The sequence below is a fragment of the Haematobia irritans genome, chromosome 1 (genome assembly GCF_050003625.1).
Source record: "Haematobia irritans isolate KBUSLIRL chromosome 1, ASM5000362v1, whole genome shotgun sequence".
Classification (NCBI taxonomy): domain Eukaryota; kingdom Metazoa; phylum Arthropoda; class Insecta; order Diptera; family Muscidae; genus Haematobia; species Haematobia irritans.
This window is the reverse complement of record NC_134397.1, coordinates 253577899-253605764: the sequence shown is the minus strand read 5'-3', so window position 1 is coordinate 253605764 and position 27866 is coordinate 253577899. Positions and strand designations below refer to the sequence as shown.

General features: G+C 27.6%; 1 protein-coding gene across 1 annotated transcript; it reads right to left on the bottom strand.

Annotated features, from left to right (window-relative positions):
- Nucleotides 1-1426: 1426 nt before the first annotated feature.
- On the bottom strand, nt 1427-18437 carry dsd (attractin-like protein dsd). Its single transcript, XM_075289755.1, has 8 exons — nt 17415-18437; nt 12283-12498; nt 11904-12209; nt 8167-9135; nt 6232-8101; nt 2452-2538; nt 2302-2383; nt 1427-2235 (listed from the first exon to the last, which is right to left on the bottom strand). The coding sequence occupies exons 1-8, from the start codon at nt 17870-17872 to the stop codon at nt 2081-2083; spliced, it is 4143 nt and encodes a 1380-aa protein (XP_075145870.1). The 5' UTR covers nt 17873-18437; the 3' UTR covers nt 1427-2080.
- Between the last annotated feature and the right edge of the window lie 9429 nt (nt 18438-27866).

The window sequence follows — 27866 nt, the reverse complement described above, 5'->3', positions numbered from 1 at the left end:
CAAAATTTTATTTCTATAGAAAATTTTTTTCAAAATTTTATTTCTATAAAAAATTTTGTCAAAATTTTATTTCTATAGAAAATTTTGTCAAAATTTTATTTCTATAAAATATTTTGTTAAAATTTTATTTCTATAAATAATTTTGTCAAAATTTTATTTCTATAGAAAATTTTGTCAAAATTTTATTTCTATAGAAAATTTTGTCAAAATTTTATTTCTATAGAAAATTTTGTCAAAATTTTGTTTCTATAGAAAATTTTGTCAAAATTTTATTCCTATAGAAAAATTTGTCAACAATTTATTCCTATAGAAAAATTTTGTGAAAATTTTATTTCTATAGAAAATTTTGTCAAAATTTTATTTCTATAGAAAATTTTATTTCTGTAGAAAATTTTATCAAAATTTTATTTCTATAGACAATTTTGTCAAACTTTTTTTTTATAGAAAATTTTGTTCAAATTTTATGTCTATAGAAAATTTTGTCAAAATTGTATTTCTATAGAAAATTTTGTCAAAAATTTATTCCTATAGAAAATTTTGTCAACATTTGATTACTATAGAAAATTTTGTCAAGATTTTATTTTTATAGAAAATTTTGTCAAAATTTTATTTCTATAGAAAATTTTGTAGAAATTTTATTTCTATAGAAAATTTTGTCAAAATTTTATTTCTATAGAAAATTTTCTCAAATTTGTATTTCTATAGAAAATCTTGTCAACATTTTATTTCTATAACAAATTTTATCAAAATTTTATTTCTATATCTAATTATACTATAGAAAATTTTATCAAAATTTTAGTAATATAGAAAATTTTGTCAAAATTTTATTACTATAGAAAATTTTGTCAAGATTTTATTTTTATAAGAAAATTTTGTCCCAATTTTATTTCTATAGAAAATTTTGTCAAACTGAATTATATACGTATTTAATCGTCTTTTTTTGTTTAATATATACGTCGTATGGACTAACTTATAATTGAGAAGACGGTGTTAAGAAGTTTTAAGATACTGTGCCATCGGCAAGTGTTACTGCAACCCAATTAATTCGATTGTAGATGACAGTCTTTAGTACAAGTTTGTGGAGGGTACATAAGATTTGGCCTGGCCGAACTTACGGCCGTATATACTTGTTAGGTTTATGGAATCACCCTCTTGTATTTCACGATCCTCAAATAATTGTATTGTATTTTTACGGGCTTTAGATTCCTTTAAGTCGCTGGCTGTGTGCAAACATCAGCCATTGCCCTTACTGAGACCTATGTTGCTGGCCCCCAGAAAATGTATTTTTTAGACGGGCATCGCTTCTAGAGTTCAAAAGAAAATAATTCGTAATATTTCCAAAATATTTTTCCTTTTTTTAAAGCTAAGTTTTTATCAGACCATTTTCCTTTATGTTTTTGGGAACCCACAAATAATTGAAAACAAATTTTTATTATTTTTTTTGTATTGTTGTATTTTTTCGGGTTTTGGAATCATTTAAGTTTTTCTCAGTTATATTTGCAATTTATTTTCACGATTTGATTTACATTCTATGCATCATTCATTTGTTGTTGTTGTATTTTCTTTTCTTTATAATAGTTTTTTGTTTTATAGTAATAATAATAATAATTATTTATTAATGTGTCTCTTAATCAAAGTAATATTTTTTTATGATTTTTTGTTTTTGTTTGTTTGTTTTATAACTGTATATGTTGTGGTTGGTTTGTTCTGTCTTTTTGTGTTTTGTATATTTTTTAAATATGACAAAATTTTTATTTAATTTTTCCCATTTATGTTTTTTTCTTTTCCATAATTTTTGTATGTTTTGCTGTGTTGTTCTTGTTGTTGTTGTATCACCTTAATACATAATGTCTTTAGTACAGTATCATTATAATTATTTTTTAGTAGTAGTATTAACAAAAATAAGTTACATTGTATGGTCTAAATAAATAATATCCTGTTTTTAAATTATAGATATTTGTTTTTTGTTTTAAATAAAATAAAAATTTGTTTAAAAACTAAATTTAAAAAAAATAAAAATAATAATAAAATAAACACGCACGTGCTTTGCTCGCTCATCACACCATTCGTTCGTTTTCTATTATGTACAACTATCAGGATGCTGACTTTGTTTACGCTTAGATTTTGGCTCTTTAGTATGATCGATTGATGAACGTCTAGGATTGCCAAGGGTTACTAAAGCACTGGCCACAGCAAGGCCAGCAGGTTGACCGGCAGGAGCATGCTGGAGACCACCTGATTAATGATATGACACAATACATCAATAATTACATGGTCATATTATGAGAGAATCATGATTACCTGTGGGTAAACGGACTAGAAGAGACAGCACAGCGGCTCTATTTCCGCTACATGGCTCTAAAGCTATGGGACTGGGACAATCCTATTATTAAGACAAGAAAATTATTTCATTGCGCTTAATATTTTTTATACAGTTCTCTTTAAAATTACCTTTTTACGTTTTTTACTCATATTGGAAATACCCTCCATGGTCAATGACAAATCAATATTTTCACGACTTTCTATTTCCACTAGCACCTGTAGATCATAAAAAGAATTACCAATTGTGATTAATATCAAATCTTAATTAATTTTAATTTGTTTTTAAGTTTTCAATTATTTTTTTAATCTGCTATAGAAATAAAATTGATATCAATATAAAATTTTGACAAAATTTTCTATAGAAATAAGATTTGGAAAAATTTTCAAAAGAAATAAAATTTTTGAAAAAATTTCTATAGAAATAAAATTTTTGAAAAATTTTCTATAGAAATAAAATTTTGACAACATTTTCTATAGAAATAAAATTTTGACAAAATTTTCAATAGAAATAAAATTTTAACAAAATTTTCTATAGAAACAAAATTTTGACAAAATTTTCTATAGAAATAAAATTTTGACAAAATTTTCTATAGAAATAAAATTTTGACAAAATTTTCTATAGAAATAAAATTTTGACAAAATTTTCTATAGAAATAAAATTTTGACAAATTTTTCTATAGAACAAACAATTATGACAACATTTTCTATAGAAATAAAATTTCCTATAGAAATAAAATGTTGACAAAATTTTTTATAGAAATAGAATGTGGAAAAAATTTTCTATAAAAAAATTTGACAAAATTTTCTATAGAAACAAAATGTGGACAAAATTTTCTACAGAAAAAATTGACAAAATTTTCTATAGACAACAAATTTTGCCAAATTTTCTATAGAAATAAAATTTTGACAAAATTTTCTATAGAAATAAAATTTTGAAAAAAATTTACTATAAAAATAAAATTTTGACAAAATTTTCCATAGAAATAAAATTTTAACAAAATTTTCTATAGAAATAAAATATTGACAAAATTTTCTATAGAAATAAAATTTTGACAAGATTTTCTATAGAAACAAAATTTTGAGAAAATTTTCTATAGAAGTAAAATTTGACAAAATTTTCTTTAAAAATAAAGTTTTTACAAGATCTTGTATAGAAATAAAATTTTGACAAAATTTTCTATAGAAATAAAATTTTGACAAAATGTTCTATAGAAATAAAGTTTTGACAAAATTTTCTATAGAAATAAAATTTTTACAAAATTTTCTATAGAAATAAAATTTTGACACAATTTTCTATAGATTTTTGACAAAATTTTCTATAGAAAAAAAATTTTGACAAACTTTTCTATAGAAATAAAATTTTGACAAAATTTTCTATAAAAATAAAATTTTGTCAAAATTTTCTATAGAAATAAAATTTTGATAAAATTTTCCATCAAAATAAAATTTTGACAAAATTTTCTTTAGAATTAAAATTATGACAAAATTTTCTATAGAAATAAAATTTTGACAAAATTTTCTATAGAAATAAAATTTGGCAAATTTTTCTACAGAAATAAAATTATGACAAAATTTTCTATAGAAATAAGTTTTTGGCAAAATTTTCTTTAAAAAATTTTTACAAAATCTTGTATGGAAATAAAATTTTGACAAAATTTTCTATAGAAATAAAATTTTGACAAAATTTTCTATAGAAATAAAATGTTGACAAATTTTTGTATAGAAATAAAATTTTGACAAAATTTTCTATAGAAATAAAATGTTGACAAAATTTTCTATAGAAATAAAATTTATACAAAATTTTCTATAGAAATAAAATTTTGACAACATTTTCTATAAAAATAAAATTTTAACAAAAATTTCTATAGAAATAAAACTTTGATAAAATTTTCTATAGAAATAAAATTTTGACAATATTTTCTATAGAAATACAATTTTGACAAAATTTTCTATGGAAATAAAATTTTGATAAAATTTTCTTAGAAATAAAATTTTGACAAAATTTTCTATAGAAATAAAATTTTGACAAAATTTTCTATAGAACTAAAATTTTGACAAAATTGTCTATAGAAATAAAATTTTGTTAAAATTTTCTATAGAAATAAAATTTTGACAAAATTGTCTGTAGAAATAAAATTTAGACACAATTTTCTATAGAAATAAAATTTTGACAAAATTGTCTATAGAAATAAAATTTAGACAAAATTTTCTATAGAAATACATTTTTGACAGAAGTTTCTATAGAAATAAAATTTTGACAACATTTTCTATATAAGTAGAGTTTTGACAAAATTTTCTATAGAAGTAAAATTTTTTTAAAACTTTCTATAGAAATAAAATTTTGACAAAATTTTCTATAGAAATAAAATGTTGACAAAATTTTCTATAGAAATAAAATTGTGGTAAAATTTTCGATAGAAATAAATTTTTGACAACATTTTCTATAGAAGTAAAATGTTGACAAAATTTTCTATAGAAAAAAATTAGGTTTAGGTTTTCTATAGAAAAAAATTAGGTTTTGTTTTTTTTTTTAATTTTTGGATTTTCGGATAAACTCAAAATCCTGAAAAGTTTCCAAAATTTTCCATGTTTGTCATTCTAATCAATAAAACCGATTTTCACAAATAAAATTTTCTATAGAAATAAAACTTTGATAAAATTTTCTATAGAAATAAAATTTTGACAAAATTTTCTATAGAAATAAAATTTTGACAAAATTTTCTATAGAAATAAAATTTTGACAAAATTTGCTATGGAAATAAAATGTTGACAACATTTTCTATGGAAATAAAATTTTGATAAAATTTTCTTAGAAATAAAATTTTGCCAAAATTTTCTATAGAAATAAAATTTTGACAATATTTTCTATAGAACTAAAATTTTGACAAAATTTCCTAGGGTATTAATTTTTTACAAAGTTTTCTATAAAAATAAAATTTTGACAAAATTTTCTATAATAATAAAATTTTGACAAAATTTTCTATAGAAATAAAATTATGACAAAATTTTCTATAGAAATAAAGTTTTGACAAAATGTTCTATAGAAATAAAATTTTGACAAAATGTTCAACAGAAATAAAATTTTGACAAAATTTTCTATGGAAATAAAATTTTAACAAAATTTTCTATAGAAATTAAATTTAGATAAAATTTTCTATAGATAAAAATTTTTGACAGAAGTTTCTATAGAAATAAATTTTTGACAAAATTTGCTATAGAAATAAAACTTGGAGAAATTTTGCTATAGAAATAAAATTTTGTTATAATTTTCTGTAGAAATAAACTTTTGACAAAATTTTGTCGCAAATTATCTATAGAAATAAAATGTTGACAAAATTTTCCATGGAAATAAAATTTTGACAAATTTTCCATGGAAATAAAATTTTGACAAAATTTTCTATAGAAATAAACTTTTGACAAAATTTTTTATAGAAATAAAATTTTGACAAAATGTTCTATAGAAATAAAATTTAGACAAAATTTTCTATAGAAATAAAATTTTGACAAAATTTTCTATAGAAATAAAATTTTGACAAAATTTTAACCAAATTTTTTATAGAACTAAAATTTTGTTAAAATTTTGATCAAATGAATTAAGATTTTGAAAAAATTTTCTATAGAAAAAAATTTAGGTTTTTGAGAAAAATAATTTTTTTTTTTTTTAAATATTGATCAAATGAATTAAGATTTTGACAAAATTTTCTATAGAAAAAAAATTTAAGTTTTTGAGAAAAATAAAAGCCGAAAACAGAGTTTTAAAATTTTTGGATTTTCGGAATCCTGCATAGTTTCGAAAATTTTCACATATTTGTCATTGTAATCAATAAAACCGATTTTCACAATAAAATAGGGAAGACCATTTTAATTGGTATCACTTTGCCCTCTCAGAATATTTACTTTAATACATACCTGTGAAAATGGTCGACTAGCCATTTGTTCCATTTCGACGAATAGACGTTGACGCCGACGAAACATATCGAATTTCTGTTTGATTTTCCACAAAATAGCAGCCATCAACAGTAGCAATAGAAAACAAGTGGAAAATGTAATAAAGAATTGCTGTAAATTGAGCTTAGGATACTGGGAAAATGCTATCTGTATCCAAATGGGAGGCTGGAAATCATGCACCGATACATAAAATGTAGTCAATGAGCTATTATCCTCGGGCGAATGACCAAAATTGTATTCGGTTTTGGGGAAGCGATGACGGAACGTCGAACAATTAATACCTAAAAAGATTACTTTAAGCGGTGCGCCGGCCCGCCTCACTGAAATATCCATTTTTGCTGGAACACTACAGGTGATGGTAAAGTCAGCATCGATCTCCGGCTTAACGGGGGAATTGCGAAAATTTATTTGATTAAAATGACGATCCTCTTTCTTCGATAGATTAAAAGTGAATTGATAGTCAATGGTTAGTTCGTAAAAGCATGAAGTGGTCATGGGATCACCATGATAGTGATTCTGTGAATCACATTTCTCACAATGATCACCCACAATGCCTTTGGTATTGCAGAAACATTTTCCATTGTCGGGATTACAGTTGTTGCCTTGTTTATTGCATTCACATTTTTGGCATTGACCACCATTGATGGGATTACCCCAGTAGCCTTCTTTACATTTCTCACAATGATTTCCCGTAGTCAAATTGGAGCATGGCTGTATGCATTGCATGGAACCCTTTTCACATTTCGAATGACCATTGCAATTGCATAGGGGGCATGATGTAAAATACCATTGACCGGAAGGGCATTGTTTGGGTTCGTGGGCCGTTAAAGCTCCACCCTCTATACATTTTCCAAGACCAGTATTGCTGCCATCATCACACCAACCGCAGGCAGGATCATCCAAACATTGCGAACAACTATTGTAGTAGCCACACTGAGCTGTTGAGATATAGGTGGAGGTATTATTGCTATTGCCCAAGGCAAGCGGCGCACTGCGGCATTTGTATATATGCGTAGTCCACTCTCGGCACTGGCCATAGGGAAAACTGGCAGTGTATGAATTACGATCTACACATCTCAATTCGTTTTGGCACCAAATGCAATCGTTCTCTGTGCAATTGTGGCAATTGGTTAGTGAGGCACACGAAGGCGGGCATATATTTGCATCGATGGAACGATTGCCCACCAATGCTGACCCCACACGACAACGATTGTGTTCGGTCTCCCAACTACAAGGTGGATTGGCGATACAGGCACGGCATGTATGCAGTTGCTCACAGATGGCTGCCGTCAAATAATCCTCTGAACGTGGACAATCGTCCAATTGTTTCACATTCAGTGGTGGGGCATTTGTGGCTACAACAAACTGGGCCTTTGCCTGTTGCTGCTGTTGTGTGGATGTTTCATAGAATACTGAATTCAGCGGAGTTGTTTCCCGACATCGATCTTTGGAACATACACCATTGCCACAGTAAGTACAACCAAAGGAGTTCGAAACACATGAATGGCAATTTTTAAGCTCCTGGCAACGCGATGAGTCCAGTAAGAGTTCTGAAGTCATTTCCATGCGACTTTTCGAGGGACACACTAGATAATCGTATTGTTCACGTCTATCCAGGGCCAACTTTTGGACATGTTTAATTGGTATACACTTGGTCTGTTGCACATCCCATATACATTTGACACCAGGTCGGGCAATAACACATTTTTCCTCTTTGGTGTAATTGTTACAATGGCCGGGTGTGAATTTAAGCATATCATTCAAGAGCTGACCATTGAAACCTCCATAGATGTAAAGACTGCCATCGTAAACGACAGAACTGTGGCCAAATCTGAAAGAAATGAAAAAATATAAGCAACTTTCTCTCTCCCCGGTGATTTAAAATGCACATCTCACCTTGCCAAATCTGCTTGTAAATGCTGTGGAATGTTTTGCTTATGCCATGAATCACAATGGACATCATATACTAGCAAATCTTGACTATAACATTTCGCTCCATAACTTTCGGCTGTATCATTATGAGTATTGCCACCAAAAACCACCATTAAACCTTCACTGATAAAATTGGCTGTGTGCAAAAGTCTGGCACTGGGAGCAGAAGACAACAACGTCCACATTTGCTTCGATGGTGAGTAGGCATAAAGACGTGGTGTTATATATTGATTTGCTTCGGATTCGGACACTATACCACCATAAACATAGATTTTCTCTGTCAACACATCGTAGGCTGCACTGTGACTGAAACCGCCTTTGACCACATAGCCTGTGGTCTCAACATTTCTCCATGAGTTATCAACCAAGTCATACTCTTGTACCGTATTCAAATATCCATAGTCGGGTGAACGTCCAAATATCACTATCATATAACGATATCCATTGCTGGACTTATCACCAGGCACTAAGGTGGCAGAATGTCCAGTAACCCGTAGACGGCCGCAAATCGCTTTATCTGTATACGCTATCTTCCAACAATAATCATACATTGTGGTCATATTAGTCCATGTCCTTGTCGGAATATCAAAGGACCATAGTTCATTTGTTATACCAGCTCCTTTTATAACACCGCCGTACATGTAGATTTTATCGCCATTTATAACAGTGGACATACCATAACGTTGGGCCGGCACTATACTATCTTTGGCCGGATGTACTTTTTCCCAAATCTCATCGTGGAAATGATATGAGCTCATTAGACGACCACGACCATAGGATTCACCCGAAATCACGAACATCTTATCACGCCACACACTGGCTGCATGTGATGCTGTGCCATTGGGTAGATGTTGGGCATTTATACTAGACCATGTACCATGGGAACGCAATTGACCACAATCATTACCACCATATTCTTCCTTGCAGTCACATCTACAAAACATAAAGAAAATGATTAATTATCGAAATAGTTTATACGCGTTAAAATTGAAATTGCGGACGAACGGATGGTTGGACAGACGGACGGTAGATAGTTTTTTTCTTCTGTTTGGTACATTGTTAGAATTCTTGATGTTTTGGTAAGAGGTACTTCACATATTTTTTGCAGAAATACAATTTTAACAAAATTTTCTATAGAAATAAAAATTTGACAAAATTTTGTATAGAAATAAAATTTTTCTTTACATAAAATTTTGTTAAAATTTTGACAAAATTTTCTATAGAAATAAAATGTTGACACAATTTTCTATAGAAATAAAATTTTGACAAGATTTTTTATAGAAATAAAATTTTGATAAAATTTTCTATAGAAATAAATTATTGAAATGATTTTCTAAGGAAATAAAATTTTGACAAAATTTTCTATAGAAATAAAATTTTGTCAAAATTTGGCTACAGAAATAAAATTTTGATAAAATTTTATATAGACAGAAAATTTTGACAAAATTTTCTATAGACAGAAAATTTTGACAAAATTTTCTATAGACAGAAAATGTTGACAAAATTTTCTATAGACAGAAAATGTTTACAAAATTTTCTATAGACAGAAAATGTTGACAAAATTTTGTATAGACAGAAAATTTTGACAAAATTTTCTATAGAAATAAAATTTTGACAAAATTTTCTATAGGAATAAAATTTTGACAAAATTTTCTATAGACGGAAAATTTTGACAAAAATTTCAATAGAAATAAAATTTTGACAAAATTTGCTATAGAAATAAAATTTTGACAAATATGTCTATAGAAATAAAATTTTGACAACATTTTCTATAGAAATAAAATTTTGACAAAATTTTATATATACAGAAAATTTTGACAAAATTTTCTATAGAAATAAATTTTTGACAAAATTTTCTTTTGACAAAATATCTGTAGAAAAATATTTCTATAAAAATAAAATTTAGACAAAATTTTTTATAGAAATAAAATTTGAACAAAATTTTCTATAGAAATAAAATTTGGACAAAATTTTCTATAGAAATAAAATGTTGACAAAATTTTCTATAGAAATAAAATTTGGACAAAATTTTCTATAGAAATAAAATGTTAACAAAATTTTCTATAGAAATAAAATTTTGACAAAATTTTCTATAGGAATGAAATGTTGACAAAATTTTCTATAGAGAAAAATTTTTTGCAAAATAAGAATTTTTATTTGTTAGTTTTTTTTTTTTTGTTAAAATTCTCTTCAAATTTAAAGGTAAAGTAGCATGTAGGGCATACATGACTTTTACGTGGCAGGAACTCCTTTTCCTCCATTAGATGTCCTCTTGATAACCTATGTGGATGACTGTTCCATAGTCACATCAGGGAGCCTGAGTTGAAGATTTCTGACTACCTCTCAGCACTTAGAGACTTCTTTGTCGACAGGAAAATGAAACTTTCTGCTTCTAAATCAACGGCGAATATTTTCACATCGTGGACCAAGGAAGTGAGCATGGAACTCGATATTCACATCCGTGGCCAGAGTATGTCCACATGCAATAACCCCAAAGTTCTTGGTGTGTCCTTTGATAGCCTATTCCTCTTTGGTAGCCAAAAAGGTTGGGAGTAAAAATAAGATGGTAGCAACCAGCCAATGCCTTTAGGTGCAAATATAAAGAGACGATACAAAGGACCTACGAGTCAATTGGTCGCCTCTTATCGAATATACGCCCTCCTTTTGGACTCCAAGTATTAGCGATACCCAATGGAGAAACCTTCAAACGGTGCAAAATACTTCGTTGCGATTTGCCACTGTATATAACTCCAAAACATCAAAACAGCATCTGCAACATGAGTCCAAAATGCTACCGGTGGGGCAATTATGCACCCTCCTCACCCACCAGTATCTGATAAAGACCAGAGGGGTAAACCACCCAAACAATGCCACATTCAGAAGGGTACTAACCGAACGAGGCAAGCTCAGTCCACTTGATCGGCGATGACAGTGATGAGGGAATAAGCACGGCACACACGGCAGCGGTTCAGAAGGCTATAGTTTCATACCAGTGCAGCGACGATGAGAGACGGCTGCTTAGAGATATTAGGTCGGTGCTATCCCAGCTACCATCTGGCATCTCCAGGTACTTGAATTCTCCCTTCTGAATCCGGCAATTTAAGATGTTGCCTGAAGTGTGGACAGTCGCTTCATGTCACGAGGCATTTCTTCGCGTGTTCTGCGAAGTCGACAGACCTGACACCTACTTCGCTGTGGACTCATCCAGTAGAGGCAGCTTCCTTCTTCGGACTGGATGTCTAATCCTAATCATTTTTGTCTTTTATCCTCCCTATTTTGTATCATACGTAAATTTACCAGGAGCTACAACTATAACATTACAACACCAATAACGACCCTCACAACAATCGGTCCTACACACCGGATTCGCCACAAGGAAAACCACCTTGACCCAGGACTGCAATCCCCCCAAGTATGTATGACAACCCATACCCTCTCCCAAGTCCCAATCCCCATCCCTTTTTCTATCCTGGGCAAAATCTGCCAACCAGTTTCTAAATTACATGACCAGGTCAATTCACTGCGGCTTTGGACTTGGTAAATTAGTCATTTATCTTTTTCATATTATGCCAAATACAGGAAAGTATACAAAAAATTGCATCCACACCCACAGACTAAACGATCAAAATTGTTCAAAGCTTTGTCGGATGTCCATATTTATCTCTTTATATTTCAAGCTGTATTTCTTAATGATCGCTTACCTTTTCTTTTCAATATTGCAAACACCATGCTTTTTATCCTCCCAACAGCGATTGGGACAAGCAGCTATATTGCAAGCTTCACCGCTATAAAAATCCTTACATTTACAATAACCATTATGACATATACCATGGCCGGAACACTCGACATCTTCAGAATTACTGGGACAGGCATTCATGTGATATGACAAATTAAAACCGGACATATTATAGGCATCATCGCTAAAGAAATGCAATAATGCAGCCCCTGAACGGGCTATAACTTGGGGTACACTACGAATGGAAAAATTGCGTCTATACATCAGACCACTGAAATAAAAACAAAATAAATAAAATATTGAATTAGAATTAGAAAAGAGGAGCAGTAGGCCAAATTACATACCTAAATACCGCTAAAAGAGACGAATCCACACTATCCCCATCGTATATATACAAATGATCCCAACCACATTCGGTTGCAAATTCTCGTAGATGCAATCGTATAGTGGGTGGTGGCGATTGTTTATGATGCGTTCGAGCATCGATTATCCAACTGCACTTAACACTGACGGAATAATTGCCCCAGCCATCGTGTATAACACCACTGGGATGATTTAGTCTGCAAAAGAAATATTGATTAAGTTAACGATTATATCACAAAATAAAAAAAGGGTTAAAAACTTAATTGAAGCTGAGAACTTTTTCAATTACAATATTAATTGATAAAATTACATTTTTAATGATTGACATTTTTTAAATTTTCAATTAAAAAATTAATTTTAATTTTTGGGAGAAAATTTATTTTCTCCCAATTTTGTAAAAATTTTATTTCTATAGAAAATTTCGTTAAAATTTTATTTCTTTAGAAAATTTTGGCAAATTTTTATTTCTTTAGAAAATTTTGTTAAAATTTTATTTCTACAGAAAATTTTGGCAAAATTTTCTTTCTATAGAAAATTTTGTCAAAATTTTATTTCTATAGGAACTTTTTCTTTTTATAGAAAATTTTGTCAAAATTTTCGTTTTATAGAAAATTTTGTAATAATTTTCTTTCTATAGAAAAGGTTGTCAAAGTTTAATTTTTATAGAAAAGGTTGTCAAAATTTTATTTCTATAGAAAATGTTGTCAATTTGTTTTTAATGTCTATAGAATGTTTTATCAAAATTTTTATTTCTGTAGATAATTTTGTCAAAATTTAATAGGATTTTTATTTTTCAAAATTGTATTACTATAGGATTTTTTTCATAATTTTATTTCTATAGAAAATTCTGGAAAAAATTTCTATAGGAAATTTTGTAATTGCAGAATCTACCAAAACATCAAGAATTCTACCAATCTACCGATCAGTAAAAAATCTACCATTTATGGAAATTTTGTAATTGCAGAATCTACCAAAACATCAAGAATTCTACCAATCTACCGATCAGTAAAAAATCTACCATTTATGGTAGAATTCTACCAACTGTGGCAACCATGGTTCGGACTCGGATAGGTAGGTTCCTTGTCATTGAGCTAAACATACGAGTCGGTCAGCACTCAGTGATAAGAGAGAAGTTCACAACTGTGCAAATATTTACTGCATACCGTTCGTGTACTTTTCAGCAATTTTAAGCAAAGAGAGTAAAATACATATTTTTACTGGAGAAGTACGCGAACAGGCCTATTGTCAAAGACATAAATTGTAAAGATTACACAGGGGAACAAAATTGAACTTTTTTGTGTTGATTTGAAATTTATAGCAAATTTTTAGTAATTTGAGGTCGCTGAATCCAAATCTGCACTTTGTTTTTATCAGCTCGACTTTACGAGATATACCGTTATGTTCAAAATTAAGGCACTTCCGCTACATATATTGGAATAACTTGAAAACGGTTCACCATAGTAAATTAAAAAAAAAATCCCAAACCATATTCTCTTTAAGCCGACTTTACATTGTTTTTCAATTTTCCAAGTAGGTTTAGAGATATCGTTCAAGTTTTAGAAAAAATTAAAATTTTTAACAAAACAATTTTTTTTTCTTTAAAAATTCCTAAAAAAATTAAAATGGGACAAAAATCACAGCTTTGGTCTAGAAACAGTTAGTTAAATATATTTCCAATAAAATGAGCTTTATTTCGATACAATCAGTGCACAACTTTTGATTTTGTTTACGATTTACTGAATTGATATATATCGCGATTTCCGTACAAAAATAACATTTTCTAATCGGTAAGTATTTGTATGTAATAAGTTAGTTTTTCTATGGTTCTGTTGCATACTATTTAAACAATTGTTAATTATTTTTTTTGTATTTAAAAAAAAAAAAAATTATTGTTTTAATTTTAATTGTTGTATTTATTTTATTGTTTTAATTTTAATTGTTGTATTGTTGTTGTTTTAATTGTTGTCTTATTATTATTTAAATTAATAAAAACATTAATTGAAGCATTTTATTTATTGATTTATTTGGAACATATCGAAAAAACATATCGAAAAAACATATCAAAAAAACATATCAAAAAAAACGGTTCCAAAACAAAAAAAAACATATCAAAAAAACATATCAAAACAACATATCAAAAAAACGGTTCCAAAACAAAAAAACATATCAAAAAACCATATCAAAAAAACGGTTCCAAAACAAAAAAAAAAACGGTTCCAAAACAAAAAAACATATCAAAAAAACGGTTCCAAAACAAAAAAACGTCCGTCAAATGTGTTGGGGGCTATATATAAAGGTTTGTCCCAAATACATACATTTAAATATCACTCGATCTGGACAGAATTTAATAGACTTCTACAAAATCTATAGACTCAAAATTTAAGTCGGCTAATGCACTAGGGTGGAACACAATGTTAGTATGTTAAAAAATATGGGAAACATTTAAATCTGAAACATTTAAGGAAACTTCGCAAAAGTTTATTTATGATTTATCGCTCGATATATATGTTTTATAAGTTTAGGAAAATTAGAGTCATTTTTACAACTTTTCGACTAAGCAATGGCGATTTTGCAAGGAAAATGTTGGTATTTTGACCACTATACTTAACATGGTATGTAAATCAACCTTTAATCTAACCCTGGCTGAGCAATTTGCCAGATGTCATTTCGATCGACTTTTCTGCTTGGGACAATTTAAAGAGCAAAGTAAGAACTAAAAGGTAGGTATGCGCCGAAGAATGTCATTACACGAGAATAAGCATAAACATACAAATAGATGGAGAACATTTGTTATGCTGCTACTATTCCATTACATGTTTTATGTTTTTCACTGATTTTCCAAGTATTAAACCTTCAAGTGTTAAACCTAGACCAGGCGTAATGAACCTGATGATATGGCATTGATGAATTATTTGTATGTGCTCTTCATTCACGACGCTCTGTTTCATGTCAATTTCTAGCGCAATAAAGTTCATGAAAATATAGCGATGGTCAAGGTTTTTTGTTGGTTAAATGAGGCATCATATTTTAAGTTGGTATTTGATTCCTAAAGCATGGTATGAAATTAATGAGGCTTATAATTATCCGATATGGTTCAATTTAAAATATGTGTTTAACTTTATTTTGATGACGTGGAAACCACTTGGAAACCTTTGGAAACTCTTGTCAAGGATATTTGCCAATCCTTAATCACTAACATTAAAAAAAACAAATGGGAAAAAAGAAAGAGTCCTCTGAATATATATATACAGATGGATCTAGAATGGACGAAGGTTAGGTTAGCTGCGGCAACCCGATATTTCAGGCTCAGCCTATCCAGTCCATTGTGATACCACAGTCGTGAACTTCTCTCTTATCGCTTAGAGAAACTTTGAAATACTCAGTAATGTCACCAGCATTACTGAGGTGGGATAATCCACAGCTGAAAAACGTTTTGATTTTTGGTCGAAACTGGGTTTGATCACCCTATATCGCCTATAAAGGCTTTGGGCATTGCAAACATAAGGTCTGAGGTAGTCAGTCGCTGCCGTAGAGAGCTTAAGGTTCTCACTGAACAGTATAATGTAACTTTATATAGGTACCTGTTTCCTATGGAATAAAGGGAAATGAAGAGCTCCATGTTCTGGTGAAGGAGAGCGCTCGTGGAACGAATAATGTCATTGTGGACGTTTTTCCTTCACTGTCTTCATATCTTTACAGGATTCATTTCAAATATGATGAACTATGGTTTGGACCTTCGGTCTCCTCAGAAGGTTGCAAGCAAACCAAATTGATATGGGACCAAAAGAACCGTAGGAATTGCAAAATTCTGATGTAGATTAACAGACAGGAATTGAGCCCTTTAATTGCCATTATAACTGGGCATAACATAAATGGGAAACATAAGGTACCAATAGGCCTTAAAGATCAAAATAGACATTTGCAGATAGTGTCTGGATCCAAAAGATACGGAAGGCTCGTATCACTTTCGATGCCAATATCCAGCCTAATCCTTTGGAAGAAACAAGATACTGGACTCCTTTTTCTAACAGGCTTTTACCGATTTGAAGCTTAAGGAACATACTCGTCCTTTGTTAGGGTCTATGGTTGGACAACTCTTTAAGGAAAACGGATAAATAGAAGTTCTTGAGAGACTTTTAGAGGGACCGTCTCACGAAGAAGAAGTTTATAAAATAACCTCGAAAAATCACAATGGACCTATAGTCGTCTAAATGGATATCAATTCGATGCAAGAATTATTTGTCATACTATACAAACTAACCTAATCTTAAGAGCTATATGTGTTGAGAGATTAAGGTGGAGATAGACGCTGATGTCCGATTTAGTCCAAGTTGAATTTTCTATTATGAGAATTGTTTCGTTCTAAGCACGTCATATTAGAAAATACGCAATTTGGTCACTTGCATGGAAGTTCTTTTGAGACGGGTTTGCAAATTATGAGAATTATGAAGTTTTTGCTAAATTGAAACGGACGAAATGTCAAAGTACCCGAAATAGGACTACTTCTATGCTATGACAAGCCCATGTAAAATGCATTGAATATGAACCCAAGTTCCACTAGTTGTGGATCTGAACTACTTTTTTGGAGACAATTTTGTTTGCTGGGCTTTCGTTCATATAATTTATTTTAATTGTATGATATGGGACCTCCCCCCTCTTCCATTCGGAGAAATTGTGAATGAAAATGCAATGACTATCAAGACATCTAATGTATTATCTATCAATGGTAATAAATATGTGTAAAGGAATTAACACATACGAACTCCGGCAATTCATTGGGTATGGGTTAAACATACCTTCGAGAGTTATATAAAGCATATATGAGATAAATTAGATTTCAATCAAGGGGAATAGTTAGCTACTGTTCTATATTTCTAATTTTTTTTTTTTGGAAAACATTATGAACTACTACTAATACCTAAAATGGCCACAACTGCAAATGTTATGCTACTAGTGTTATCACATAACAAAGATTATTTCCTCTAGGCTAAAAATCATGAATCATATGCTTATCAATGTTTAGCTCCCCCAATATATTTTTAATCATTACATTGACGTAGTTTTGCAATTGTTCTTTTTGTATTTTAACCATTGTCCAAATAAAATAGCTTACCTTACTTTACCACCACAAAACTGACACTCGGGACCCTGCCAACCATCTGCACAGATGCATTGGTCTTCTTTGCAAATACCATTATTCTGGCAACCACCGCCAGCGGTACAATTGTAGGCGGTTACACGGGTCAAACTGCTGGAACAAATATGGAATAGAACCAATACTAGCAATAGGAGATATTTTCGCCTATATTTGCTGTTGAATGTCCGTGAGGATGAGGATGAAACATACTGTTGCTGCGACTGCTGTAGATTATGTGGTTGTTGGTCATTATCGATTAGTTGTTGTTGTTCTTGTTCGGTTGTATGGAAAACATAACAGCATTGGGGCGACAATGATATTGGTGATGATGTCGTCGTCGCTGTTATGGATGTTGTTGTTTTGAAACTACTATTATATTTTGTTCGATCGTCTTCCGTGTCCTCCAGTTTTGTTGTGTTGCTCAGACAACACATTTTGTGTGAAAGTGTAAGAGGCCCCAGCACTTTGAGGGGTCTTGGAGGTTTTCTTGGATTCCTCACAACACACACACGCACACACTAAATGCAAATTTTATTCAATAACTCACAACAAAAGTAATTAAAATTCTATATGGAAATGTTGTAATGATAGTCTTTTTAATTTTATTGGCGTTTTGCACCTTCAATGATGATGATGGTTTCAAGAACATTGCTTTGTCTTCTTTTGGCCAGGTTTAAACATATTTTTGAGGAATTAATTGGTGTTACTCCGCTTATTCGCTGCCACTGCGCTCTGCTTGTGTTTTTTGCTTGTTGGCTTTCTTTTTTTCTCTTCGTTCATTCACCGTTTGACTTTTTCATTCCCCTCGTCATTTGTTTAATGAGTATTTACTTTACTTCGATTAGCACACCAAAGATGTATAATTACACACTTGATTTAATAGTTTTAATTTTATATTTTTTGAACAAACTCATGAGCTATTTATTAATTTTTTCTTTTCTGCACAGCTCCTACATTCTCTAATGCCCTTTATTTGGCACTTCGTATTTGACAAATAAACTACTGAAAACATAGAGCGTTGCCAATGTTGTCATTGATACGTTGGCAACGATGGTTTTAGTGCTTGAAATCGATAGCGGTTATGTTTAGTTATCGATGAGTTAGTTAATAACAAATCGGTGGTAACGTACACGAAACATTAGTAGTGTTTTTTTTTAGTTAGTGGTATATGCATATAGATCTTAAGGCCGGTGTTAAGATCGTATTATCGCGCTAATGTGTGTTTCACTAGCGGAAACCAAAACAAAAAATACGAAATACGATTAAAAGTAAAGATTTTCGTAGTAAAACTCAAAATAACCTAAATAGAATGGCCTAAAGGTTCAATACTGTTTATCCTTTGTCAAAATGTTCTTTCTATAGAAAATTTTGTCAAAATTTTATTTCCATAGAATTTTTTGTCAAAATTTTATTTCATTCGTTTTGTTTGTTATTGTTGTTTTTGATCTCAGCTTAAAACCATGCATTGACTAAACTACAAGTGTAGCTTAACCAACAGAGGAAAAGTATGCTTTTCAAATTTATTTGGGCAAAGCCCTATAGACTGCAAGATGGTTGGATGTACAGCTGTTTAAGCTGAAATCAAAAACAACAATAATGATTGAAGAGAAACCAACAATAAGAAACAAAACGAATGAAGATAGAGGAAGCACGATCAAAAACAAACCCAGCCAACTACATTCAAATCGATGATTTGAGTTTGGCAAAGGAAAAGAGATATGCTTGCAAATTTGTTTAGGCAGTAGCCGACTATCAAACCTTTTTTAGGGAGGTTCAAGTGTAGTTCACTTATTATCGCGCTAATGTGTGTTTCACTAGCGGAAACCAAAACAAAAAATACGAAATACGATTAAAAGTAAAGATTTTCGTAGTAAAACTCAAAATAACCTAAATAGAATGGCCTAAAGCTTCAATACTGTTTATCCTTTGTCAAAATGTTCTTTCTATAGAAAATTTTGTCAAAATTTTATTTCTATAGAAATTTTTTTCAAAATTTTATTTCATTCGTTTTGTTTGTTATTGTTGTTTTTGATCTCAGCTTAAAACCATGCATTGACTAAACTACAAGTGTAGCTTAACCAACAGAGGAAAAGTATGCTTTTCAAATTTATTTGGGCAAAGCCCTATAGACTGCAAGATGGTTGGATGTACAGCTGTTTAAGCTGAAATCAAAACAACAATAATGATTGAAGAGAAACCAACAATAAAAAACAAAACGAATGAAGATAGAGGAAGCACGATCAAAAACAAACCCAGCCAACTACATTCAAATCGATGATTTGAGTTTGGCAAAGGAAAAGAGATATGCTTGCAAATTTGTTTAGGCAGTAGCCGACTATCAAACCTTTTTTAGGGAGGTTCAAGTGTAGTTCACTTTGGATTGAGTGAATTACCCGAATTTATTCTCATAATTGGTTGATAGTTTTGCTGCAAGTAGAGGATGCTGATGAGGAATGTGGTAATTCCGAAACGTGCGTCAATCCAACCATCTTGCAGTCTATAGGGCTTTGCCCAAATAAATTTGACAAACATTCATTCCTCTGTTGGTTAAGCTACACTTGTAGTTTAGTCAATGCATGGTTTTAAGCTGAGATCAAAAACAACAATAATGATTGAAGCGAATTTTATTTCTGTAGAAAATGTTGTCAAAATTTTATTTCTATAGCAATTTTTGTCAAAATATTATTTCTGTAGAAAATTTTGTCAACATTTTTTTTCTATAGAAAATTTTGTCAAAATTTTATTTCTATAGACATTTTTGTCAAGATTTTATTTCTATACAAAATTTTATCAAACTTTCATTTCTATATAAAATTTTATCAAAATTTTATTTCTATAGAAAATTTTATCAACAATTTATTTATATAAAAACTTTTGTCTAAATTTTATTTCTGTAGAGAATTTTTTTCAAAATTTCTATAGAAAATTTTGTCAAAATGTTATTTCTGTAGAAATTTTTGTCAAAATTTTATTTCTATATAAAATTTTATTTCTTTAGAAAATTTTATCAACATTTTATTTCTATAAAAACATTTGTCTAAATTTTATTTCTGTAGAGAATTTTATCAAAATTTTATTTCCATAGATAATTTTGTCAAAATTTTCTTTTTATAGAAAATTAATTTGTCAACATTTTATTTCTATCGAAGATTTTGTCAAAATTGTATTTCTACAGAAAATTTGTAAATTTTTCTCTCTATAGAAAATTTTGTCATCAAATTATTTATATAGAATTTTTTCAAAATGTTATTTCTATAGAAAAATTTGTTAATTTTTTTTCTATAGAAAATTTTGTCAAAGCTATATTTCTATAGAAAATTTTGTCAAAAATTAATTTCTATAGAAAATTTTGTCAAAATTTAATTTCTATAGAAAATTTTGTCAACATTTTATTTCTATAGAAAATTTTGTCAACATTTTATTTCTATAGAAATTTTTTTCTACAGATTTTTTGTAAAAAGAAAATTTTGTCAAAATTTTATTTCTATAGAAATTTTTGTCAAAATTTTATTTCTGTAGAAAATTTTGTCAAAATTTTATTTCTATAGAAAGTTTTGTTAAAATTTTATTTCTCTAGAAAAATTTTGTCAAAATTTTATGTCTATACAAAGTTTTGTCAAGATTTTATTTCTATACGAAATTTTATCAATCTTTTATTTCTATACAAAATTTTATCGAAATTTTATTTCTATAGAAAATTTTATCAAAATTTTATTTTTATAAAAACTTTTGTCTACATTTTATTTCTGTAGAGAATTTTGTCAAAATTTTCTTTCTATAGAAAATTTTGTCAAAATTTTATTTCTATAGAAAATTTTGTCAAAATTTTATTTCTATAGAAAATTTTGTCAAAATTTTATTTCTATAGAAATTTTTGTCAAAATTTTATTTCTATACAAAATTTTATCAAACTTTTATTTCTATATAAAATTTTATCAAAATTTTATTTCTATAGAAAATTTTATCAACATTTTATTTCTATAAAAACTTTTGTCTAAATTTTATTTCTATAGAGAATTTTTATCAAAATTTTATTTCCATAGAAAATTTTATCAAAATTTTCTTTTTATAGAAAAGTTTGTCAAAATTTTATTTCTATAGAAAATATTGTAAAAATTGTATTTCTTTGCAAAATTTTGTCAGAATTTTATTTCTATCGAAGATTTTGTCAAAATTTTATTTCTACAGAAAATTTGTAAATTTTTTTTCTATAGAAAATTTTGTCAAAACTTCAAAATTTCTCAGAACGTTTTTTAAAATCTGACATATATAACAAGGACAAAATTCAAATTGCATCATGGACGTCAAGAACAGTAAAAGAATTATTCAGCAATACAAAGTCAAAAATAAAGAGTGAGGACAAGAGTAATATAGTATACAAAATTAAATGTAATGGGGACAAGTCCAACATATGTCCAATGGCATATGTTGGCACTACAATGACTAAACTTAAGACAAGACTTTCGTCGCATAAATCAGACCATAAAGCTACAGACAAGTCGGTAGAACAAAACACAGCACTGGCAGCTCACCGTACAACAACAGGACACAAGCCCAACTTTACAGATGTCGAGATACTTGCTCAAGAGAATAATCATAGACGAAGATACACTCTTGAGATGCTCAATATAATAGATCTCTCTCCTGACAAAAGAATGAATTTCAAAAAAGACACGGAAGAATGCGCCAGAATGTATCGACATCAGGGATGGAAAATACAATTTTTAAGAAAGTACAAAAAAGGTATTTTTTGAGCGGAAAGGTACTTTTTACTAAATTTCAACAAAAATTTCACTGGACGATTATTGTCAAGAGACTGAATTTTAAAGAAAATAAAATTTTGACAAAATTTTCTATATAAATAAAATTTTGCAAAAATTTTCTATAGAAATAAAATTTTGCAAAATTTTTTCTATAGAAATAAAATTTTGCAAAAATTGCTTATAGAAATAAAATTTTTACAAAATTTTCAATTGAAATAAAATTTTGACAAAATTTTCTATAAAAATAAAATTTTGCAAAAATTCTATATAGAAATAAAGTTTTGACAACATTTTCTACCGAAATAAAAAATCGATAATATAGAATCGCATTCTTTTTTCGACTAAAACATTCTTGAAGTTCAATAAAATCCTGTTTTTGACTATGTCTTTTACAAAATCGAGATTTTCTTCTCACATGAACATGTCTGTTTTGCCATATTTGTAAAAGACTATTAACAAATAAGGTTGATAAAGACTTTCTCAAAATATTAAAATATTTTGTCAAAGCCATACCATAAATCTGATATCGACTCAAAAATGTCTACACAAAAGGTACTAAATCAGTCGCGGGGGTACTACGGTACTGACCGGGGTGAAAAAGAATTGAAAAAAGTACTATAGTACTGTATTTTCCATCCCTGATCGACATATTATAAACAAGCATCGACACAAACGAAGTTTAGTGTACGTTGAATTGCGAAACAAACAGCAGCACAAGAACTCATGTTAGTTATTTTTCGATAAAATATATTTTCAATAACAATTGTGATTTTTGTGAACATTAAATGTAATTTAATTTTTGTATTTTATGTAGATACAAAATCCCAGAAGATGGTTAGTGGCACTAACCGAAATATTGGAAATAAATATTAAAACAAATCAATAATCGATTGTTTCTATGACCTCAAGCCGAACAAAATTAATAATCAGAATAATCATAAAATAGGTCAACAACACACAAAAATACGTAAAATTTTATTTCTACAGAAAATTTGTCAATTTTTCTTTCTATAGAAAATTTTGTCATCAAATTATATATATAGAAAATTTTTTCAAAATTTAAAAAAAAATTTGTCAAAATTTTATTTCTATATAAAATTTTGTCAAAATTTTATTTCTATAGAAAATTTTGTCAAAATTTTATTTCTATAGAAAATTTTGTCAAAATTTTATTTCTATAGAAAATTTTGTCAAAATGTTATTTCTATAGAAAATTTTGTCGAAATTTTATTTCTAAAGAAAATATTGTCGAAATTTTATTTCTATAGAAAATGTTGTCAAAATTTTATTTTGTCATCATTTTATTTCTATAGATTTTTTTTCAAAATTTAAAAAAAATATGTCAAAATGTTTTTTCTATGGACAATTTTATCAAAATTCTATTTCCATAGAAAATTTTGGCAAAATTTTATTTCTATAGAAAATGTTGTCCAAATTTTATTTCTTAGAAAATTTTGTCCAAATTTTGTCAAAATTTTATTTCCATAAAAAACTTTGCCAAAATTTTATTTCTAAAGAAAATGTTGGCATCATTTTATTTATATACATTTTTTTTTTCAAAATTTTATTTCTATAGAAAATTTTGTCAAAATTGTATTTCTTTAAAAATTTTATTTTTAAAGGGAAATAAAGATTGGAAAATTGCCCAAAATCAAAAGATTTCCAAGAGCATATCAAATGCTTAAATTCGTGTAAGGCTTTCAGCAAACATCCATGGTTTTGGGAAGAAGAAAAATCTCTTTGTAACCATTGGATGAAACATGAAGGACAAACATCAAGCAATGTAATCTGCCACATTGTATGATTGTCAATTGTGTACCGAGAACGATTGCATATGGTGTCAAAATGAATTGATATGTGTGGATCGTAATTCATATCTGGACAAATTTTCCCTATGGAAAATATCGACAAATGACCATTGAATGTTGTGAACGTATAATGTCATAAAGGAAAACATTGAGGATTTATTTATCAAAGTACAAGAAATCGATGTGTTTTCTATGAAAGTTGTTTCCAATCTTTGGAATACCATATTTGAGGATAGTCTGATAATGATCATAATACAGGTAGAAGTGATAAAAATACCGGGTTTTTAGAGAGTCAGGGTTTTTCGGTTTAAAAACAAACCGGAAATTTTTCCAAAAAACAAAAGCACCGTCCAGCTTTTTGAAGCAAACAAACGGCAAAATCTGTTAAACCGGTTTTCATAAAAGCACGTTTAAAAAATCTTATTTTATTCTCCCCAAAAATTCATCGGAAAAAATTAACCGATAATTTATTAAAAGTTGAACACATTTTTTTTAATTTAAAATATACTTTGCATCTATTTGGATGTGATTCATTGGAGTCTATTAAAATACCAAGATTTATTTGCCTAAATTTTCCACTAAATCGCCAATCTTACAATGATGATACCAAATACGAAACCCGCTAGTTAAGGCCTTGGTGAACTTCTCTCTTAAGGTTAAGGCCTTAAAAACACCGGTTCTACAGGTCCACCGAAAATGGGATTTTCACGAACACCGACAATCGATGTAAGAAGATAAACAGATCCACCGGTTTTCCCATGGTACAATGGTATTTCGTATCATGCTCCCTTTGAAATTATAATGGGCATTTCAAAGAGAGCCATCGAATAAATGCAGGGCATTGGCGGCAATGACACCACGGTTGCCACAGTTGGTAGAATTCTAACTAAAATGGTACTGTTTGGTAGATTGGAAGATTTCTTGATGGTTTGGTAGATTTTGCAAAATATTCCTCTACAACTAAGAGGTACTTCAATTTTCTGCAGAAATAAAATCTTTATAATATTTTCCATAAAAACAAAATTGTCTACGGAAATGAAATGTTGATTAAATTTTCTATAGTAATAAAAATTTCTATAGAAAAAAATTTTTAAAATATGTTCCACAGAAATAACATTTTTTCAAAATTTTCTATAGAAAAAAATTTTGACAAAATTTTCTATAGTAATAAAATTTTGACAAAATTTTCTATAGAAATAAAATTTAGACCAAATTTTTTTTTATAGAAATAGAATTTTGACAAAATTTTCTATGGAAATAAAATTTTGTCAAAATTTTCTATAGAAAAAAAAAATTGACAACATTTTCAATAGAAATAAAATTTTGACAAAATTTTCTATAGAAAAAATTTTTGACAAAATTTTCTATAATAATAAAATTTTGACAAAATTTTCTATAGAAATAAAATTTTGACAAAATTTCTATAGAAATACAATTTTGACAAGATTTTCTATAGAAATCAAATTTTGACAAAATTTTCTATAGAAATAAAATTTTGACAAAATTTTCTATAGCAATAAAATTTTGACAAAATTTTCTATAGAAATAAAATTTTGACAAAATTTTCTACAGAAATAAAATTTAGACAAAAGTTTTTATAGAAATAAAATTTTCATAAAATTTTCTATAGAAATCAAATTTTGACAAAATTTTCTATAGAAATAAAATCTTGACAAAAATTTTCTATAAAAATAAAATTTTGTCAAAATTTTCTATAGAAAAAAAAATTTGACAAAATTTTCTATAGTAATAAAATTCTGACAAAATTTTCTACAGAAATAAAATTTTGACCAAATTTTTTTTATAGAAATGGAATTTTGACATAATTTTCTATGGAAATAAAATTTTGTCAAAATTTTCTATAGAAAAAAAATTGACAACATTTTCAATAGAAATAAGATTTTGACAAAATTTTCTATAGAAAAAAATTTTGACAAAATTTCTATAGAAATAAAATTTTGACAAAATTTTCTATAGAAATAAAATTTTGACAAAATCTATGACAAAATTTCTATAGAAATACAATTTTGACAAAATTTTCTATAGAAATCAAATTTTGACAAAATTTTCTATAGAAATAAAATTTTGACAAAATTTTCATAGCAATAAAATTTTGACAAAATTTTCTATAGAAATAAAATTTTGACAAAATTTTCTATAGAAATTTTGATAAAATTCTCTACAGAAATAAAATTTAGACAAAAGTTTTTATAGAAATAAAATGTTGATAGCATTTTCAATAGAAATAAAATTTTCATAAAATTTTATATAAAAATGAAAGTTTGATAAAATTTTGTATAGAAATAAAATCTTGACAAAAATGTTCTATAGAAATAACATTTTGTCAAAATTTTCTATAGAAAAAAAAATTTGACAAAATTTTCTATAGTAATAAAATTCTGACAAAATTTTCTATAGAAATAAAATTTTGACCAAATTTTTTTATAGAAATAGAATTTTGACAAAATTTTCTATGGAAATAAAATTTTGTCAAAATTTTCTATAGAAAAAAAAATTGGCAACATTTTCAATAGAAATAAAATTTTGACAAAATTTTCTATAGAAAAAATTTTTGATAAAATTTTCTATAATAATAAAATTTTGACAAAGTTTTCTATAGAAATAAAATTTTGACAAAATCTATGACAAAATTTCTATAGAAATACAATTTTGACAAAATTTTCTATAGAAATCAAATTTTGACAAAATTTTCTATAGAAATAAAATTTTGACAAAATTTTCTATGGAAATTTTGATAAAATTCTCTACAGAAATAAAATTTAGACAAAAGTTTTTATAGATATAAAATGTTGATAAAATTTTCAATACAAATAAAATTTTCATAAAATTTTATATGGAAATGAAAGTTTGATAAAATTTTGCATAGAAATAAAATCTTGACAAAAATGTTCTATAGAAATAACATTTTGTCAAAATTTTCTATAAAAAAAAAATTTGACAAAATTTTCTATAGTAATAAAATTCTGACAAAGTTTTCTATAGAAAGAAAATTTTGACCAATTTTTTTTTATAGAAATAGAACTTTGACAAAATTTTCTATGGAAATAAAATTTTGTCAAAATTTTAAGAGGTACTTCAATTTTCTGCAGAAATAAAATCTTTATAATATTTGCCATAAAAACAAAATTGTCTACGGAAATGAAATGTTGATTAAATTTTCTATAGAAAAAAATGTTGACAACATTTTTAATAGAAATAAAATTTTTAAAAAATGTTCCACAGAAATAACATTTTTTCAAAATTTTCTATAGAAAAAAATTTTGACAAAATTTTCTATAGTAATAAAATTTTGACACAATTTTCTATAGAAATAAAATTTTGACCAAATTTTTTTTATAGAAATAGAATTTTGACAAAATTTTCTATGGAAATAGAATTTTGTCAAAATTTTCTATAGAAAAAAAATTTACAACATTTTCAATATAAATAAAATTTTGACAAAATTTTCTATAGACAAAATGTTTGACAAAATTTTCTATAATAATAAAATTTTGACAAAATATTCTATAGAAATAAAATTTTGACAAAATCTATGACAAAATTTCTATAGAAATACAATTTTGACAAAATTTTCTATAGAAATCAAATTTTGACAAAATTTTCTATAGAAATAAAATTTTGACAAAATTTTCTTCAGAAATTTTGATAAATTCTCTACAGAAATAAAATTTAGACAAAAGTTTTTATAGAAATAAAATGTTGATAAAATTTTCAATAGAAATAAAATTTTCATAAAATTTTATATAGAAATGAAAGTTTGATAAAATTTTGTATAGAAATAAAATCTTGACAAAAATTTTCTATAGAAATAAAATTTTGCCAAAATTTTCTATTGA